At 32.6% G+C, this 21,117-nt stretch overlaps 1 protein-coding gene across 3 annotated transcripts in view; it reads right to left on the bottom strand.

Moving 5' to 3' along the window:
- Positions 1–20,738, bottom strand: part of LOC126777973 (uncharacterized) — a 101,336-nt gene extending 80,598 nt beyond the window's left edge. For all 3 annotated transcript variants that reach the window (XR_007670109.1, XR_007670110.1, XM_050501331.1), the window contains exons 1-2: positions 20,546–20,738; positions 8,990–9,125 (exon numbers count right to left, since the gene is read on the bottom strand). Coding sequence is in view for 1 of the 3 variants with exons in the window: in XM_050501331.1 (XP_050357288.1) it covers positions 8,990–9,046 (57 nt within the window). In the remaining 2 variants the exon portion in view is untranslated. The remainder of the gene's footprint in view (positions 1–8,989; positions 9,126–20,545) is intronic.
- Positions 20,739–21,117: the final 379 nt, after the last annotated feature.

Below are 21,117 nucleotides of genomic sequence, written 5' to 3'. Positions count from 1 at the left end.
TAAGTATGTATTTATAAAAGAAAAGTAGTATATGTAGCATATCAGTTGTCTGGTTTCCATAGTACAAGTTCTGCTTAGTTTGGGATCAGATGGCCGTGTGTGAATAATGTCTCATTATTATTATTATTCCACCACGCTGTTACAATGCGGGTTGGTGGAATACACATGTGGCAGAATTTCACGATGTTTGTCTTCACCGTCAAACACGAGATGAATTATAAACAAAAATTGACGCCTGCCAATTTATAAAATACATTGTATTAAATAAAAAATCATACTAATATAAGCTACTTTTATTATACATAATAATAATTATGAAAGTTATGAAGTTAATCGTTAATTGTCATGCTTAATTTATATCTTAAATTGGAAATGATAATTGTACTTAATATTAAAACGAATTTCAAGCTTCTTCACATATATCGATTTTAAAAGTAATTAGCGCAGATTAAGATTAAGATCAAGGCTTTTTACCCACTTCGTAAACGAAACGACGCAACGAAATATTGCTTCTTATCTATATATATACATATATCTTTTATTATTTTAATTATAGTTTAATTTTAATTTATTTGAATCTGGAATAAGTGCTGTGTACACTTTTCATTGAATAGATTTAAAGTTTATTTGTAAATGATTTGTATGTATATTGTAAGTGTAAAGCGAAATACTGACTGACTGACTCATAACGAGATCTCCAAAACTATATGTCGGAATGATTTGAAATTAAGCATATTTACTTTTTTCACCTCATAGGCGCTCACCAAGAATTTCACGCAAATCCTATTCAAAATAATTTTTCCTTCATTTCATCCGTACGAAGTTATGACGGTAGTATATAATATACTACGAATATATACGTTAAATGTAGATAAACGGTAACTTCAAAAGCATTACTTCATTTAATGTTTCATGTTTCATTGAATCAATTCTAACGCCTGCATTTTACAAGTAAAACAATGTAAAATAAACATAAATCCGCGTCCAATTTCTATTCATTTGAAGGGAAATTCATGTGAAAACAATGAGTTAAGACCTATTGTTATTCCATTATTATAACTCTTTCATATAACTGGACCGCCTCGTATCATCACCCCACATTCAGCTCTGCACAAACATGATAATGCATTGAATGAATAAATTGTTAGAAATACGAAAACTATGTCAACTTAAATATTTATATAAAGTTTCTAGCTGCTGCAGTTACACTCGTTTTAAATGTTCCTGTTTCAACCCCGTAGGTCGTAATGTGATGTTGAATCCTTTATTTAAACTTACTTCAAACATTGGGCTAAAAATGCACAAAATAATTTTCAAATACGACTTCCAGAGATTAGCGTTAAAGCAAAATAACAAACAATCTCTTTCGTTTTGTTATATTAGTATGGATTATTGACTAAAAGAGGAAAATACTAATAAATTTGGTTTATATATAGTATTTTTTTTTTATAATATTTAAATTCACTACTTTCTACATCCTTCTTTCTTTCTTTTACTTTCTTAAAATTAGACATACTTTTTTCTAAATGGTTCGCGTTAAAAGTATTTGAAATTAGTTACGAGTGATATTTCTTTATTAAATTTGCTTATATAAGATAATTCGTTTTTAGACGGTTTGACAATATTCAATATCATCGTCACCACGTTTAGGAGACTTAATAAGGGTTGCGAGAAACAATACCATGGATGTTACGTCCTTTTGTTTTAATGTTTCAAAATTGGTTTTTGTATATTGTTTCCTTTTCCCGCATAATTGATAAAGGTCAAAGTTTACAAAATAAATCGTATTAATTTATCACGAGACTAAAAAGGACTGTAAAAAAACTATTTAATAAATATAATTTATATATTTAAAATAATAAACAAGAAAATTATATTTCTCTTTAATTAAATAATTCGTCTGTTCTTTATAGTTACAAGATAAATCTTTAGAAAATTAACCTTGTTCCAATTCCTTATTTTTTACAACAATTAGTTAAATCTTGACTTCAATTAGAAGAACATTGTTGTAAGATAAAAACGACAAAGGCCACTTCATACTTCATGGTAATATTTTTCTTTAATTATGAACAAAAATGTTTTTTTATTAAATTTATTGTAGAAAAGCAGACCGGCTTATAAGATATTAAAATCATTTCTAACGCTTTCAATTTGCTGCCAAGATGAGGGTTAAGACATTACGCCTCTTGTGCCTGTAATTACATTGGCTCACTCATCATTACACAATAAAAAATGCTGCGATATTACTGTTTTGGAGTAAAAAAAAACCTACACGAATAAGCTGGAAAAAATACTTGGTTTATGTTTTATATAAATATTAATTGTTATCACATTCAGTCTTATTTTAATTGACTATAGTTATCTGTTAATAACATTTTAATACTAAAATTATTGTTTTTGAGCGAATCCTTAGAAAGATAATTGGTATCATTAATCAGAACCCATAAAATACTTTAACGATTAGGGGGACTTTTAAAAAAAATAAACTGGCAATGTACGCTAACAGTAAAATATATATACTCTTTTCTAAAACCGAAAACAGTAGTGTTTATCACAAACAAATATGCAAAAACAATAATTAAATAAACAAGTATGATAAAATTATATAACAACCTTAGATCAGATATTGTAATATCAAAAATCATTGCACAAGTAAAAATAACAGACATGTTTATCCTCTAAGTCTTACCGATATCCACAAAATAAAACCATAAACCTGAGCTCTAACGTTAACCTGAACAAAGCCCGAATGAAACCCAGTGAGCACACAAAGCTTCGTTTGAGAGCTTCATTTCAAATGATCTGAGTTTTGCGAAACTATTATGACACCTTTCTTTTTAAACTGTGAATACTTGCGTCAAATTTTACGTATATACGTTTTAGTTACTATATTGTTAATACTAGATTCAAATTTTTATAAAAAAAATCTTGTTTTTTTTAAAATATGTTGTGTTGTTGTTAACACAAACGTGTATCCGCCTTTGTTGTATCTTTCTATCACTTTATTGTTTGTTTTTTTTTGGTAGAGCTTTGTGCAAGCTCGTCTGGGTAGGTACCATCCACTCATCAGATATTCTACTGCAAAACAGCAGTACTTGATATTGTTGTGTTCCGGTTTGAAAGGTGATTGAGCCAGTGTAATTACAGGCACAAGGGATATAACATCTTAGTTCCCAAGGTTGGTGGCGCATTGGTGATGTAAGCGATGGTTAACATTTCTTACAATGCCAATGTCTAAGGGCGTTTGGTGACCACTTACCATCAGGTGGCCCATATGCTCGTCCGCCTTCCTATTCCATAAAAAAAAATGATGCCCGAAAACCATAAAAAAAATTTGGAATGTTTTTTTTTTCCATTTTGGTTTCTGATTTCCTATACTGTCTTGCGTTTGTGTTAAGTGTTTGTCGAGTTTGTGTTTTGTGTTTTGAAATTATGTAAAAAAAAACCTGTAAACATCCCACAGTTGGGTTAGGGCCTCCTCTCCATTTTGAGGAGAAGGTTTGGAGCTTACTCAACGCTGCTCTAGAGGGTTTATATTATGTATTATATGTTGCTCTAAAATTGATTTGAATTTTATTTGTACGGCCGTAATTACTCGTGTCATTATTAAGCTTAGATTTGTAAATATATTATCCGTTAAATAATAATTGTTTAATTATTATCTATCTTTTTAGTCAGGTTCCTTCAAACGAGGCATGAATTTTGCGGGCCGGCAAGGTGGGGGCGGCTAGTGCAGAACATTCTTCCCGACTGTACTGGCCGTCGTCGCGTTTCGTCTCTTCTTCCACTTACCATCAGGTGGAGTAGAGTCATTTGCCCTCCCAGTGCATATTAAAAAAAATGATAAAAAAGTAGATTTTGCGGTAACTGTTCAATACGAGAAAAAAAGTTTTAGTTGTTCTGGCAGCATATTTTCAGAAGCAGCTCAACATCGAGATAGGATGTAATAATCTTGCGCTTTAGAAGGTACGTAGTGTTGTACGTACACTTGATCTCTCTCCATTAATGTTGGATTCGTATCCCATCGGTATAGTATCTTGTTCACGTTCGATATAGCCTGAATAGTTCTAAAAGAAATGTGGTCAAGATCGATTCGGAGCTTTATTGTCATGTGCAGGTTTATTATCCCTAATGTTTCCATTCCAAGCTATTGCAATCATTTCCAATACCACTACGAGTGTTTTTTATGTTACGACATTTGTGTTTGTTCAACTTCCTATTTTCCAATAATCACTTTTTAATCGCTGGCCGGTGTTAACTTTTTATAAAAAATATATATTTGAGGCAAGTGCTTAAGCATCGTTAGTAGGAAATATTTCTAGTTGTTATAAAAACGATGAACTTATAAAATCAATTTAAATATGTACACACACATGCTGTATGATTTTGGCAGAGAGGATTCCAAACCGTAGGTACTGGGAGAGGCTAAAGGAATTAATGTTTATGAGTATCATCAATTACGTAAGTATCTTAATCAACAGAAAGTGGGAACCAACACATCAGCATATCAAAGATATGTTCAGCTCAGGCAGGTCATAAAAATCTGCCACTAATGATGATAAGAATATAAAGAATATCGAAATATACTAATTTACTGATATCTTTTCAAGAATTTATGGTTCGTAATTTTACAAGATTAATTTAAATTTCCTACTGGTTCGCAATGTTGATACTGAAAAGAGCCGGCAATAAATTCAGTAGTTAGTCTTTTTTTGTAAGTAAATACAATTGAATTATTACTTATTCTGCATGAGATCAACAAATTCTAATTCATATTATCATATTCATACAGTCATATGTAGTCATTTGGACAAAAGATAGTGGATTGGATAAATGATTTGAAGTCCTGACCGATTTCGGCCACGGCGGTCAATTTTAAGAGAGATTAGACAACTGCGCAGAATATATTATAGTGCACAAGTGTGTGTGCCAACACAGATGCACTCTCTGTTACCTCATTCATAATTCGATGGGACGCTCATCCACACGACCGGTAAAAGTTCAGGCACACGAACTACGACTTTCTGTGGCAAGGAAGTGTAACACACATTTCCAACATCCAGGCTCCGCGCTGTTGCTGAGATTCTTTGAAAAAAAATCTCAAGAACTTTTTAGTTACCCGACCTGGGATGAACCTAGGGCCTCGGAATCTGCGGCCTTATGTCTAGCCACTAGACCAACGAGGTAGTTAATAATTAACAAGCAGGTAGGCAGGCATAAAACAGTGGTAGCTTTACTTAAATTGGTTTGTACAACGGCAAAAGTGCTTACAAAAGCCAATTTGAATAATGTATATTGTAGAGTTGAATATAGATGAGCGTAAAGAATTTCAATTCAATACGTGTTACTGAATCACTCCTTAAATTCAGTTGAGGTGAAAAAGCAATCACTTTAATTAACCTGCTAGTTAGAAATACGAGTAATAAAAAAGAGACGCTTTTAAATCTTGACTTTCAAATATTTCAGTTTTCTTAGAGCTTTGATAAGGTTTTTTATGATGATTAAATTTGGATCACCTATTAAGATAATGAATTTCATTTAATTTAAATGTTTAATTATGATTAGTATAATCCTAAAACTGACTGATTACGTATAAGTTATCATACTTCCACTGGTTTCATGCATAATGTACATAGCTGTGCAATATACGTCAGAATTTTATAAAATATTGGATTGGGTGGATTTGTGGAATAATTTCCTGATGGGCATTACGGAAGTTGAATTTGGAAATATGAAATCTACGTATAAGCTTTTGGTTCGAGTAAAAGACAGTTGTTACAGTGTTTTTAAAAAATACTTCACCTAAGAGGTTTCTATATATTTATATTTTGACGAGCCGGTTGGCGTGGTTGGTGGATGCTTGCCTTTCACGCCGAAGGTTGTGGTTTCGATTCCCACCCAGGTCAGTGCATGAACATGTCTGTTTGTCCTGAGTCTGGGTGTAATTATCTATATAAGTATGAATTTACAAAAGTAAAATAGTATATGTAGTGTATCAGTTGTCTGGTTTTCATAGTACAAGCTCTGTACAAGCCTGATTTGGAATCAGATGGCCGTGTGTGAAAAATGTCCCAGGATATTATTATTATATATATAGGATGAGCGTTTAAATAAAAGTTCGTCATTTTTTAAATAAATTACGTGGTATTATATATAAAAAGAAATTAAAGAGAATGAAAACGTCAGAAAATAAATTTTAGCTGATTCATTGTTTAATTAATGCTAAATGCCTCTAGACGCACACGGCTAAAATTTCAAATTAAGAATCTTATGTCTTAAGCCGAGATGATAATAACGCGTGACTCTTAACCGATGAGGGTTCAAACCCGGGCAAGCACCACTGAATTTTCATGTGCTTAATTTGTGATTATAAGTCATCTCGTACTTTACGGTGAAGGAAAACATCGTGAGGAAACCTGTATATGTCTAATTTCATTGAAATTCTGCTACATGTGTATTTCACCAACCCACAGTGGAGCAGCGTGGTGGAATAAGCTCCAAACCTTCTCCTCAAAAAGGGAGAGGAGGCCTTTAACCCAGTAGTGAGACATTCGCAGGCTGTTACGGATTATGTCACATTAATAACATGACGTTATAAAATTCCAATAGCCAATAAATTACAATCGATCATAAATTACGGGTAAAAATCTTAACCTTATGTACAAAAATGGATGACAGTATGTCTGTTACAGATTAATAGACTTCAACAGCGTTTGATCGATCACCATGATCACCAAGTTGGCGAGAGTATGTAATTTTTCACGGTTTTTATATTGTCCATTTTTTACTATAGCTCCCAGAAAATAGGGATATTCTGTACGAACAAACTCGAAACTCACCGCAGAAAATAGTCGTGAAATTTCAGAAAGTTATAAGTGACATTGATCATAATATAACTATAACATTACAAGAATACAGGCATCAAAGTTGTATATCACCATGAGTTGGTTGTAAAGATGTGTTCTTACAGAATAACAATGCAGCTTCTATACATCACATGACACGTTATTTACATTGACAGAAAGGGTTTTGCTAGTAATAAAATTGAAAAATACTTTTATTCATTTAAAACTACAGCTAGGAATTGTTAAAAATAAATATAATCTAAAACAAAGGCCGTAAACCAGAACACAAAGCTTGAATGAAACGCAGCGAGCGCAAATGAATCTCTCGTTTGAGAGCAATGCTCAATTTCAAACTCTCTGAGTTTTACGTAATTGTTATGACGCGGTCTTTGTGATCAACTGAATCGTTAACGTTTGAAACGATTTAACTGATCTATTGTTAGTTTAGAAATTTATTCTACTTTTATATATTTCATCGTTAAATTTATTATTTACTATTTTTGTTTGTTTATTCGTTCGACAATAATAATAATAATAATGTCTTCTAGACCAATTTCGGCCACGACGGCCAATCTCGAGAGAGTTTAGCCAACTACGCAGGAGATATTCTATTCTTTCTATTCCCTAACTCTGATAATCCGATCATCGGCAATCCGACACGACCGGAAAGAGTTATTGAAGAGATTATATCTATGCTAAATAATAAAAATGGCGGATTCGCGTTTTCAAACTTTTTTTTTTTTTATAGAATAGGAAGGTGGACGAGCATTATACTCAAAAGCATTATTAATTTTATAGAACATTTTCAATGATAATGTAAATTATATGGCAAATATATTTAAAAATAACCGTTGCTGATATTTTTCTATTATAAATTAATATTACGTTAAGTAATTGTTTATTTGGTGGTAGGGTTTTGTGCAAGCCCTAACTCTCAAATGTTCTACCGCCAAACAGCATTATATAGTATTGTTGTGCTTCGGTTTGAATGGTGCCAGTGTAACTACAGGCACCAAGGAGATGATGTCTTAGTTCCCAATGTTGGTGGCGCATTGGCGATGTAAAAAAAAATATTTTTACAGCGCCAATGTCTATGGCTGTTGGTGACTATTTGCCAAACTTACCAGGTGATCTATTTGCCTGTCCGCCCACCTATTTTATAAAACAAAGGCTCTAAATATTCCACAGCTGGACTGGGTTCTTTTCTAAAGGATTTGGAGTTTATTTAATATTTGAATAGAACACGTGAATCATTTATAGGAATCAACATCAATCACAGGAAACAACATCTTTGTTATGAATTAGGTATTGTAGCTGAACTATTTTATTTCGTAAGATTATAAGAACGTGTACGATTAAAGCGTTTTCATATGGAATAATGTTTTAAGAGAACGTCAATATTAAAATTTGAATAAATTAAAAAACCTTTAAATAGAAATAACTATTAAATATTTTATCGGTCGTTTTTGGTTGCTTTACACCGCTTTACAAATATAAAAGTGCTTGGATAGATTTAGTGTTGGATTTTGAATACTTTATAAGCTTGGTAGAAATAGTATTTTTACTCTCTCGCATCTAATTCTAATATTACGATTCTGCATCAGAAAATTTACATACTCGTATAACTCATCGTGAAATGTTTGGCATTACGGATTTTCTGTCTGTTGCAGTCTGATTGTTTAGTGCTTGTCTGTGTCGAAAGCTTCGAAGTTTCTGTTAGGATGAAGTTAAGTGTTTTGCTGTTTTCGTTACATATATTTGTTCCTATATATATTCACAAGAGTTTCCGCCCGCGGCTACGCCTGTCTGTGTGGGGAGAGATGAGTTATGTGTTAGGACCCATGTCCTATTCTGTACCCCTGATAAACTGTATGAAATATATTGTGACGATAGATAGAGTAGTTAAGACGAGAAAGCGTTATAAATAAACATATTTACTTTCACATTTATAATATTAGTTAGTACTGACATTGACAATATATTTTTCTTTGTTTATCCTGAACCTCTTTTGAAACGTTTTATACGTATAGGTTAAAGCATAGACGAGTTTTTATAATTTACTATTTTAATTTACTTTATATACTACAGTTTATATTTTATATTATAAATAGGATATAATTAAATTGTCAATGAAGTTATCTTACCTTATCCACAGGCATGGAAGGGCACGCGCGGCACAAGTTCCAGAATGAGCCGATCATCTGGCGGCAGCCGTCCGGCTCGGTGCGGCTCGGTTACTCCGAAGCTTTACGCCCACCGGGGCTGGAGCATGTGATGCTGCTATAAAATAAAAATAACGTTGATAAGAATAATAAAATAAATAATAAAATGTGAAACGAAAATTGAAAAGCTTTTGACCACTATTATCACATTAGTATTTCTTATAATTATAATTGAAAACGTTATAATTTTTAAAGAATACTTAATAAATGTATTTACTTTAATATTTAATAATACCAAGCATGGATATTTAACCGATGATTATATAAGAACAAATTCAATAGTCAATTATGTTCCTCAAGATGGCCCAGTGGTAAGAACGCGTGAATCTTAACCGATGATCATGGGTTCAAACTCGGGCAAGCACCACTGAATTATCATGTGCTTAATTTGTGTTTATAATTCATTTCGTGCTAGACGGTGAAGGAAAACATCGTCAGGAAACCTGCATGTGTCTAATTTCACTGTATTCCACCAACCCGCATTGGAGCAGCGTGGAATAAGCTCCAAACCTTTTCCTCAAAAAGGGAGACGAGGCCTTAGCCTAGCAGTGGGACATTCACAGGCTGTTACTGTTCCTCAAGAACCTCCTCTTGGGCTTTTATTTTATTACACATTCAAATATATTTTATAAAAGCCTAATTTATGAGTTTATAAATAGAAGCAATGAAATATTTCACAAATAAACATCGTAGCTCAACGTTACCTTACCATGCGGCTAAAATTAAACGTTAAATACCCTTCAGACCTCGCCAGCTTTAAAGTCAAAAGGTTAGCTTCAAAGAAAAATTACGAGACGACAGAAAACGGGCATTTTCTATTTAGCTTTTAGTATTTTTATTTCTTTATTTATACTATTGATGCTTATAAAATCGACTTACTCGTTCTGAGAGTGCGGGCAAGTAGAGGTTAAGTAGTAAGGGTTAATAATTTGTATATATTCTTACTTGTATATGGGTATTACAATCGTATTTCCCGCGGTTTCACCCGCGTAGTTCCCAGTCCCGTGGGAATACGGGAACAAGATATATGAGTGAAAGAATTTTTTAAATCGGTTTAGAGGGTTCGGTGTGAAAGCGTAACAAACAAACAAACTCACATTCGCATTTATAATATTGGTTAGGATAATTTAAGCTATAAAATATTTTTATCTACAAATACAGTTGGCTAATGTTTCTTGAGATTGACCGCCGTGGCCGAAATCAGTCAGAGGGACATTATCATGTTGAAAGAAAATTGCTTCTCTGATATCCAGCAAAATATTATAAATTATTTTAACAATAAAAATTTATCGTAAGTCTCATATAGGATTTTTCGTAGCTAGCAACATTTCACGCGTTATGATCGTACGAAAATAGCGAAATATAAAAATTGCAATCTCGGAGCTGAGCCAAATAGCAGTTGTAAAACATTGCTTTTTTTAGTTTTTTTAGTAGGCGTCGTTTTTGGTAGGCGTCACACATAAGTAATTTCAACTTATCCGTTCATTCAAAAAAAAAACATTTTAACAATAAAACAGCATAATTATATAAATATAAAACAATAGTTGACAAGCCGGTTGGCGTGGTTGGTGGATGCTTGCCTTGCACGCCGAAGGTTGTGGGTTCGATTCCCACCCAGGACAGATATTTGTGTGCATGAACATGTCTGTTTATCCTGAGTCTGGGTGTAATTATTTATATAAGTATGTATTTACAAAAGAAAAATATTATGTTTAGTATATCAGTTGTCTGGTTTCCATAGTGTAAGCTCTGTACAAACTTAATTTGGGATCAGATGGCCGTGTGTGAAAAAATGGATATTATTATTATACTTGTAGGTATATTTGTTTCTGATAAATAGGCTTCATCATTCCAATCTTTACTATGAAAGTTGTCACATACATATATGTATTTTCAATCATTGGATATAAATTTTAGTTACATTACTTATATAATATAATAAACTTATTTACCATTACTTTTTCACTCGCTGTTGTATAACGATAGTTCAAAATATTGTTTTTTTTTCTAGTCGTGTATTTATGAACGTTTTCAGAATTAAATGGAGGTTTTAACCTAAATCGTATTTTATTTAGAATTTATGAGATAAATTATAATAATTATTAATAATAATAACCATAATAAATTATAATCCAGCTACGTTGCGATTGTAATGGTTAATCTGTAACCTGTACATTCAGGATGCAATATGAGTGGGTGGGCCACTCATCATGTACCAACCGCCTAACAGTGGTATTTTTGTTGGTTTGAGCGGTGAGTGAGCCAGTAAAACCACAAGCACAAGGAACATATCGTAGTTCCCAAGGTTAGTGGCGTATTGAAGATTTGAAAGATAGAAAGATAAACATTTCTTACAGTGTTAATCTTTCATGAGACCGCCGTGGCCGAAATCTGTTATTATCATATTTTGTCAATGGGAGGAGATGACCACCTACTATCAATACTACTAGCAACTAGCCCACTTGCTAGCCTTCCTACCAAATTAAAAAATAAACTTAGTAAAGGTCACAAAAATGGCTTTTTCTAGTAATTTCATTAATGAAATAAATATGAACAGAATTTATATGAATCCACGGTATTTGATGAAAGCGATATAACACGTTGTAATTAACCTAACGTACCTACTCTTAGGGCTTAAGTGAACTTTGCCCTTTAGAAGTTTGTTTAGGGAATAGATTAACTACTTAATTGTTTTACTGTTTATTGAATTATTTAAAGAAAGATCATGTTAATAACAAAGTGAATATTTCCAATTTTTTATTTTAGCCTTTATAATCATTAATACTCATTGAATCGTAATAGACAAATATGTCAAGGTACGGCAACTACAATGAGATTCTGGACTACAATCGTAATTTATCAAAAATATATTTATATTGTATTTCAGATTCAATCATGTTTTATATTTCAAATTATTAACCTAATAGAAATCCCCAATCACTTTTATTTGTGAGTTTTTTTAATCAAGTTCGTCTGCGTATTTTCAAATGTCAATCGCATCACCAATGATGATGACCTTAACTTATTGATGTGCAGTGCTATTGTGTAAGAACTCAATTCGTGCTCACTAGCTGAAAAATGTCCTACGGTGATACTCTATTTTGATACGTATTTCCTTTAAATGTTATAATTATAAAAGCCATTGTCGCCTTTCACTTTCTGCCGTTTATTGATTGTGTTCTGCGGTGACTTTCGAATTTGCTCTTCAGAATATCAACCGTTTCAACCGTAACTTTGTTGCTATGTTGTCAAATGTTATCACCATAACTTGAGAACGTTTCTTGTAGATTTTTATGGTGATGATACAAACATTATATTATAATCTATTGTATATTCCATTCAGGTCTGAATAGTTTTTACGACAACAAAAGACCAAACACAAATATTAATTAGTGTCTAGAATTACTATGTTGGTTTAATCTTTGAAAATTTCCTTTTTGTCTAAGTAGGTAGATCAGCATTACGAAGGTTCAGAGTAAAAATAGTACCAGGCGAACAGAGTTAAGGAGAAGCTTTGTACGTACATAATTAACTAATCGATAACACGCTTAATACGATTAATAGCGTACCCAGCTTATAGGCATTAGAATTTAATAAATTGCTTTATTGACGGTCAAGCGTTTAGGATCCGAAGGGTTCGATAATGGCTTCAGAATATCAATTTATATTCGAAATAATTTATTTAGCTTCCTGTGTATAATGAACTGTAATAATAGAACTTCAATAAAACTGTTTCCTTCATTTCGTCCTTGCTGGGAATGACGAATACTGAAATATATCTTTAGTATTCTTGTACTTTTATAGGGATATAATAATATAAGTTATCCGAAATGTATTGATTTTTAGGGTTGAAATAGGGTTTCATTTTAATCGATTTAGTGGTGGTCGCGTGATAAGTTTAATTATAATGTTTTTGGCTTCATTTCGAATAGAGGGCGTTTTAGTATTACGTAAGCAAACATACATCCCACCGACTGGTAAAAATAATAAACAGACAATCTTGGAAGAAAAAAAAAAAGTTTTACAACCTAGTATCTAAGCTAGCACATAATTCTTTAATGTCACCTTGGATATACTGGTATGGATGTATTGTATCTACTGGTGGTAGGGCTTTATGCAAGTTCGTCTGGGTAGGTACCACTTCCTCATCAGATGTTCTACCACAAAACAACAGTACTTGGTATTTTTGTTTTCTGGTTTAAAGGGTGAGTGAGCCAGTGTAAAGGAACATAACATCCTAGTTTCCAAGCTTGGTGGCGCATTGGCGATGAAAGCGATGGTTAACATTTCTTACAATGCCAATGTCTCTGGGTCGCATTTACTATTATTATAAATGCAAAAGTAAATTTGTTTGTTTATTTGTCATACTTTCACGCTTTAACTACTCAACCGATGGTCATGTAACTTTACATACATGTTGTCAGAGGTACAGTAAATGATATAGTGTACCTATAACCTGCCTCTCCATCACACGGTATAAGATACTCGTCATATATCATCAGACTTTATATATAAAATAATAATATAATAATAATAATATCCTGGGACATTTTTCACACACGGCCATCTGATCCTAAATTAAGCTTGTACAGAATTTGTGCTATGGAAACCAGACAACTGATATACTACATATACTATTTTTATTTTGTAAATACATACTTATATAGATAATTACACCCAGACTCATGACAAACAGACATGTTCATGCACACAAATATCTGTCCTGAGTGGGAATTGAACCCACAACCGTTGGGCGGCTCGTCAATAAATTCATAGTATAATACGTTTATGCCTGTATTATTAAATTGAATCACACGTCGAGCCTCACAGCAAATAATTGATGCTTAGCGATACGTAAATTGATTATTGGGCGATGCCTACCCCTACACAAAGCCACCATAATTTCATTACCAGTGAAAATACATTTTTATCTTTGTTACGTATGTAAGAAAGATTATTTTTGTGTTATATGGATTAATTTTAACGTCACAACCCCATAATCAAGTCAATGATAAAGGAAATTTTCTGTCTCCTATTGTTGTCTCTTTTCTTCAAGTGGTATAACACCATTGATTAATATATAATAAATGATTTATTATAGAATGAAGATTTTTTTTTATCAATTAATGGTACATGAATGGACGTGTCCTTGACTTTGGTGTATCTTTATAATTTGAATTTACATTGCTTTAGTGCGCTTGCACGTTTCTGTTACCAGGTAGCATCGTAACTATATTTTAGGATTATTAAAGAATATACAGTATTTATATACAAATACAAGAATGCACTTGACTCTATAACAACTATAATATCTTAGTGGTGGGGTTCAGTGCAAGCCTGTTTGGGTAGGTACAACCCACTCATCACATATTCTACCGCCAAACAGCAAAACTTTAGTATCTTTGTGTTCCGGTTCGAAGGGTGAGTGAGCCAGGATGAATATTAGTTCCCAAGCTTGGTGATGCATTGACGATGTCAGGGATTGTTAATATTTCTTTAGTGTGAAGATCTATGGGAGTTGATGACCTCAAACCATCAGGCCCATTTGTCCGTCTGCCTATTCTATACAATACAAGTAGTCTTCTTCTAAGAAGAAGAAATATTCGCCACGTTTGTAAGTACAATTTGATCAAACAGTACAGTTAATCTTTGACGAAGCGTTCTGTTCTTGGTTGGTTTAACATATCATACATCTTGCATGATCAGTGCTGTTCGCTTGGACACTTTGATATTGTTCAAACGTGTTGTCGTATACGGATAGAAGTAATGCATGTTGCTGTCCAGCTGATATGTTGACATAACAAACAACGCTACGAAGCGCAACGAACGGTTTATTGTGATGAATTACGTAGCGCAGTGTGGTCCAACTTAACTTGTCAACATGTTACATATACACACACAAATACAACAAAAGAACCGATGTTGACCTACCAAATAGTAATCCTGCTACGCTATATTAATTAATAAATTACGTAAATATAATCTTAAAAAACATTAAATATAAAGTCGCATTACACGATAAAATTTAATATAGATAATAAAAAGCGTCGCGTTATTCGTAGATTAACATGTAGGTTATTTTATATCAATTTAATTGTATTTAATTTACGAACATAAATATTTAATTGATGGAAAAGTTACTGGCCGTTTATTCTCTGTAGAATATTAATTTAGAAGCGATTATAATTTCATTTAATCAGGTTAATCGTTTCAAACGGGCTTGTTAAAGACTCGAATAAATTTTATTATGATTATTTTCATATATAAATATTGTAAATATTTTTCGATATATACCCGCTCAGAAATGCAATTTGCCAAATTTCTAATTAAGTTTACAATACATTTTTTTTTTTTGGTGCAGAGAGGCAATAGTGACAGCGTACAATGCCACAGGACAATTATTAAGCTGGAGTGTTTTTGCTATAAATTTGTAACGTTTATTGTTTTTTTTTAATTTTTATTTTGTATATTAAAAAATTGACTGCACATAGTGTCCACAATTTAAAATAAAATATTAAAAATAAATTATTAAGTTCATAAAATCCTGATATTCAATCCAACGATTTAAGAATGTGGTAAATATTATTATTAATCACATAGAGTAATCACGAAATTGCATTTCAGAATAGAGAGTATTGACAAGGGAGTGCCGGCAAATGATTTTATCTTAATTTTCGCGGAAGTTCACAACTGGTTGAAAGTAATGTTGTACATGTTATGTTTTGAAATTCATTTCAAATAGAATCACAATATACTTATGTTGAATATATTATTTCGGCTTAACTTTTCAATTATCATTACAAAAATGAAATTAAAATATTAAAACCATTATATATCTTTGTCTATATCTACCGAGAAGAACAGACGAGAAACTCGGAAGTTACTCTTTTTCATCTTTTAAATTACTTTCATATGTTCATTAAAACTATTAAAAATTAAATAATCAGCATGAAAATCAACGAATACTTACTCTTTTTATCTCTACACGTATATATAGTCATTTTTGACTACTACGACTAATTATGTGTTTTTATCATCATCATCATCATCATCGTCACTCTTTTCGCGTCCACTGCTGGACATAGGTCTCTCCAAAGGCACGCCACTGAGCTCGATTTTCAGCTCTTAATGTGTTTTTATATAAGATTCAAATTATTAATTAGCAAATCTAAAAGCTCAAGTCATATTCATTTTATCTTGATGGATCAGATCGCAAGATGAATGTTTCATTTTCATAAATCTAGACTAAACATTTACAAAACACATATGAAACATAAAAATATATCAGGCCAGGCACAACGAATCAGTAGAACAAAAAAAACCGTGACCTTTGACATAACATGAATATTTTCCAAGTTTCAATGATAGTGCACATGTTGAATTGCCTTTCAGGCTGTATACTCTACGACCAAGAGAAAACTAAACAAGAAAAAAAAAACATTTTACATAAAAAAATCCACAAGTTAATGAATATTATATTAAAATGTTGCCCTCATTCGAATTGCACTCGAACGGGTATTGTTCCATTTGAATTAAATTCATCTCACTGGTCATGGCGTAATTACGCAGCGAAAAAAAAAGCAAATTGAACACATATTTAATTTATGTAATTTAATATTCATAGTTTATTTAATATAAACTATATTGACAGCTGTTTATTTCTGAACCGGTGGTAGATTTATGACAATCAATAAGTAAGTGTAACGCTTTTATATTAAACAAAGATTTTTGACTTTGACTTTGAGCTTTTTTTTAATGGAATAGGTAGGCGGACGAGCATATAGGCCACCTGATGATAAGTGGTCACCAACCCCCATAGAAATTGGCATTGTAAGAAATGTTAACCTTCGCTTACATCGCCAATGCGCCTGCACAAAGCTTGCACAAAGGCCTACCCCTAGAAATGCTGTTAAAACAAATGACAACACACTGTCTTACGTCTGTATGAAAGCTAACATGGGTCATAAAATTGTGGAATAGCTTCGTGGAGTGGTAATTTAAATCAGCAAATGGGCCACCTGATGTTATGTGGTACCGCCGCCCACAGAGATTGGCGTTGAAAGAAACATCAACCGCTCCTTACATCGCCAATACGCCACCAACCCGGGGAACCAAGACGTCATGTCCCTTGTGGCTCCAGTTACACTGGCTCACACATCCTTCAAACAATACTAAGTGTTGCTGGGGGCCAAATTCTACTAACAAATTGTAACTTTATCGCAATCGAATCGAGTCGTTATCGTTGCCGTTTTTTCGTTTTCCTATTCTTTAATTTAAGTATCGATGATTGCCATAAAAGTTAACAAATACGTTTGATTTTGATATAACGGTATATGTTAAAATGTCATCGGTTGGGTTCCGATTCGAATAAACGTATCGTAATTGTTATAAATTAGTAGAATTCAGCCCCTGTTTAATGATAATAATGATAGAAAAATGAATTAAAGTAAAAATGAGCAAGTATAGCAAAAGTAATTTTACAAGGTCTGTTAACAATTTATTTCGGTAAATATTTTCAACTTAGCAGTTATTTTAAAACGCCCTTACAGATTTTTATAGCTGTGTTTTTTAAAGGAAAATGAGCCAGTGTTATTACGCGTAGGAAATTAACGCTTCTAACGTTGACAATATAAGGAATTGCTTAAGCTTCCTGCATTGCCATGACTATGGGTAGGTATGACTCACCATTAGGTGTCCCGTTTGCCTATCTACCTATTAAAATACAAAGTAATAATCGCTGATGCCAAATAAAAAAATGTAAAGTGACGATTGTGTGTTTGGTCGGAAATTAAACAATCGCCTCCTGATTATTTCTTTGCTACTATTGTTCGTGCAACGTTCGTTTATTTCCTAAATATTTTTAATGATAATTCTAAAGCTGTTCAATAACTATCAAACAAACTGTTGAAAAACAGAAGAGAAAAATACTGAACAGTCTTCAGTCTATCGTATATAGATATTGAAAATAGTAAGCAATTACAAAATTTGACAGAAAAGGCGAGTTTATTTTACCTTATTTTCTAAGCGTAGGGTGTTTTCTTATTCGTAATACTTAATATGTATGTATATAGAATAATAACTGAGCGACTGACATCAACTGCTGAGAGTAGCACCATGTACCATGAAAATTTGCATACTTTACACATTAGGTTAGCATTGGGAAAGGATTTTTTTTAAAACCTAACACTTGAGGTAGTCATAAAAGGGGAAAAAAAAGAAAATTTGTATGTGAATTGCACTTTTGAATTCTGAAGCGTGCGTAGCCGCAAATAAGGTGCTAGTACTGAATAAATGAATTTGACTTTGATGATAATAATAAAAAGATATTTTTAGTATAGTAAGAAGATGTTCTAGTTAGAAGACCTCGTGACAAAATATATAGTCCAGTATTGATGCTGTAAAATGCGTTAGATATATGAGTAATGTGTGTAGTTATAGGGGCTCACGTACTCTTCATAGTGAAAAACATCAATACAATAAGACAAATGGTGAAAACTCGAATATATAAGTAATATTATTGGTAAGGTTTTTAGTCAATATTTCTTAGTGTTGCCTTTCACGCCTTAACGGATTTCTTAATACTTTATCGCTTATAAGGATTCCTGGTCGTTTACAGTTCTTAATTATATAAAAAAGTATCAAAATAATATCTATATATATTTACTGGTGGTAGAGCTTTGTGCAAGCTCGTCTGGGTAGGTACCACCCACTCATCAGATATTCTACCGCAAAACAGCAATACTTGATATTGTTGTGTTCCGGTTTGAAGGGTGAGTGAGCCAGTGTAATAACAGGCACAAGGGACATAAAATCTTAGATCCCAAGGTTGGTGGCGCATTGGTTATAAGCGATGGTTGACATTTCTTACAATGCCAATGTCTAAGGGCGTTTGGTGACCACTTACCATCAGGTGGCCCATATGCTCATCCACCTTCCTATTCTATAAAAAAAAAACTTGATAATGTTCCACAACTGGACAAAATTCTATCATGTTGTATACCGTCGGATATATAATTTGCAGAATTTTCTCCAACAAATGCAGAATTCTCAATTTTAAATTAATAATTCATAACTTATTGGTGCCAACTGATTTGAACCCACGACTTTGACGTCTCATATTATATTACTTTCTATGATTATAAAGATAAAGCCATGTAAGTCGAACTTTTGTTTTGTACGATAATCTCATCTGAAGTTTTGTCAAGAGCAATTCCGCTAAATCTATTTTAATAGGAAATATATTGGATAAAATTGATTCTTATATATAAATATATTAGTGCAAAGTACTCCTAGGGGTTTTTGTATGAAGTTAAGTCTTTTTTCAATAAATTATCTCTAATACAATTTTTTTTTTCAAATTGGTCTAGTTATCATATACTACACTCTCCAGTTTTATTATATATATATATATATATATATATATATATATATATATATATATATATATATATATATATATATATATATGCCAAAGGTATCACAGAACAAAAATGAACGAATTAAATTTTAAGTTTTACAACAAAAAAAATAATGTCTTTCGTCATTAGATTAAAAGACGCAATAGAACGTCAAGAAATTTCCTAGTTTCAAAGTCATTAGCCCCTAAATTGTCCGCAGTAGGTGAACTATTGCAGCCAATATTTAATAGGATTAAGGAGAATTTCTATTCATCTTTTTTATACTTGTATTTAAGTGTCAAATATAATATAAAAAAATCTATTGATTACAACAAAAAGTATTACGATAAAAAACCTAGTCAACGACCTCGTGTTTATTCTTAACATTATATAGAAAGATAGATAGAAAACTAATCACGCGGAGATTGCCATTAAAATGTCTCCACGTTCCAGAGTTATTGCTTCATTTAATGATTCCAGGACTGGGGAAAAGGACGAGTGACGTCACAATGTGGTAACGATCCATGACGTCATCCTGCAAGCCATCTCGGTTTAGTCTCGAGATAAGACGCCTACCATACATTACACCATCAACCCCAATTTAATTTTATTTCGTCGCATAAAAGCATCGTTTTTCCTCGCCTCGCTCGGGACGGGTTGGGGCTGACTTTTAAACATTTGTGGGCTTCCCTTTTTTATTTTTACAAAATGAACGTTTATCACACGGTTAGGACGAAGGTCTACAGACAAAACATACCCATGGAAAAATTGGTAAGTGTTTTTTTTATTATTAAATGTTTTATAATTCCGTGTATAATTGTTTATATTATTCATTATATGCACTACAATGAAAATCATTTGATGTAAGCAATACGCTTGACACTTCAATGGGGTGGGACAATCAGCTGATATCAATTATCAAATCACGTTGGACACGTAATATGATCTAATGTAAGCTTTTTCTTGAAAATACTTTTAAAACATCTATTATTCTGCACAAAAGAACAATAAAAACTCACTATTGTCACATTAAATTTATAAAAATGGAGTCGAGATAAAAAAAAATAAAGATGACACTTACGAAATTCCGTTCCCAGCACACAACAGCACAATAAAAGGAACAAAATGCGTCGAATAACGGATCAGGTAAACTGAAATTTAACTTTTGAAACTAAATTTTGAATATAGAAGGGATATTTCGTGTCGCGAAGCGCGTTACAGATGTGTTTTTCGCGCTCGGCACCGGCTTGTCGGGCGACTGCCGCAAACTCCGAGAAAAATCAATAGCCACCCCTAGTACGTGCCCGCATGCGGAACTCGCTTCACAACTTAACATCGCTCACCCATTTCCGTATTATGTAACGTTGTTGGAAAGAGACGAATATATATTCACAGCTACACTTTAAGCAACCCTTTTGCGGTGCTCCAATAAGCGAACTCAAAATGGTGGATGACATTTGACGTTTCGGCGCGAAAAATGACATTTCTGTCAAGGATTACCACGCGAGAAATTGGTTTTTCGATTGATTTAATTTCTTCATTTTAATTTATGTTAATATGAAATCGATATCACAGCCTTGGTTTTGTGTTGTCGTCCCTTTTGATGTATTATTGTTTTTGTAATTCATGCGTTTTTTATTGCATGCGTTTAAT

This window comes from Nymphalis io, chromosome 24 (genome assembly GCF_905147045.1).
Source record: "Nymphalis io chromosome 24, ilAglIoxx1.1, whole genome shotgun sequence".
NCBI classification, from domain to species: Eukaryota; Metazoa; Arthropoda; class Insecta; order Lepidoptera; family Nymphalidae; genus Nymphalis; species Nymphalis io.
The sequence above is the reverse complement of the archived record's forward strand: the minus strand, read 5'-3'. Positions and strand labels throughout refer to the sequence as shown.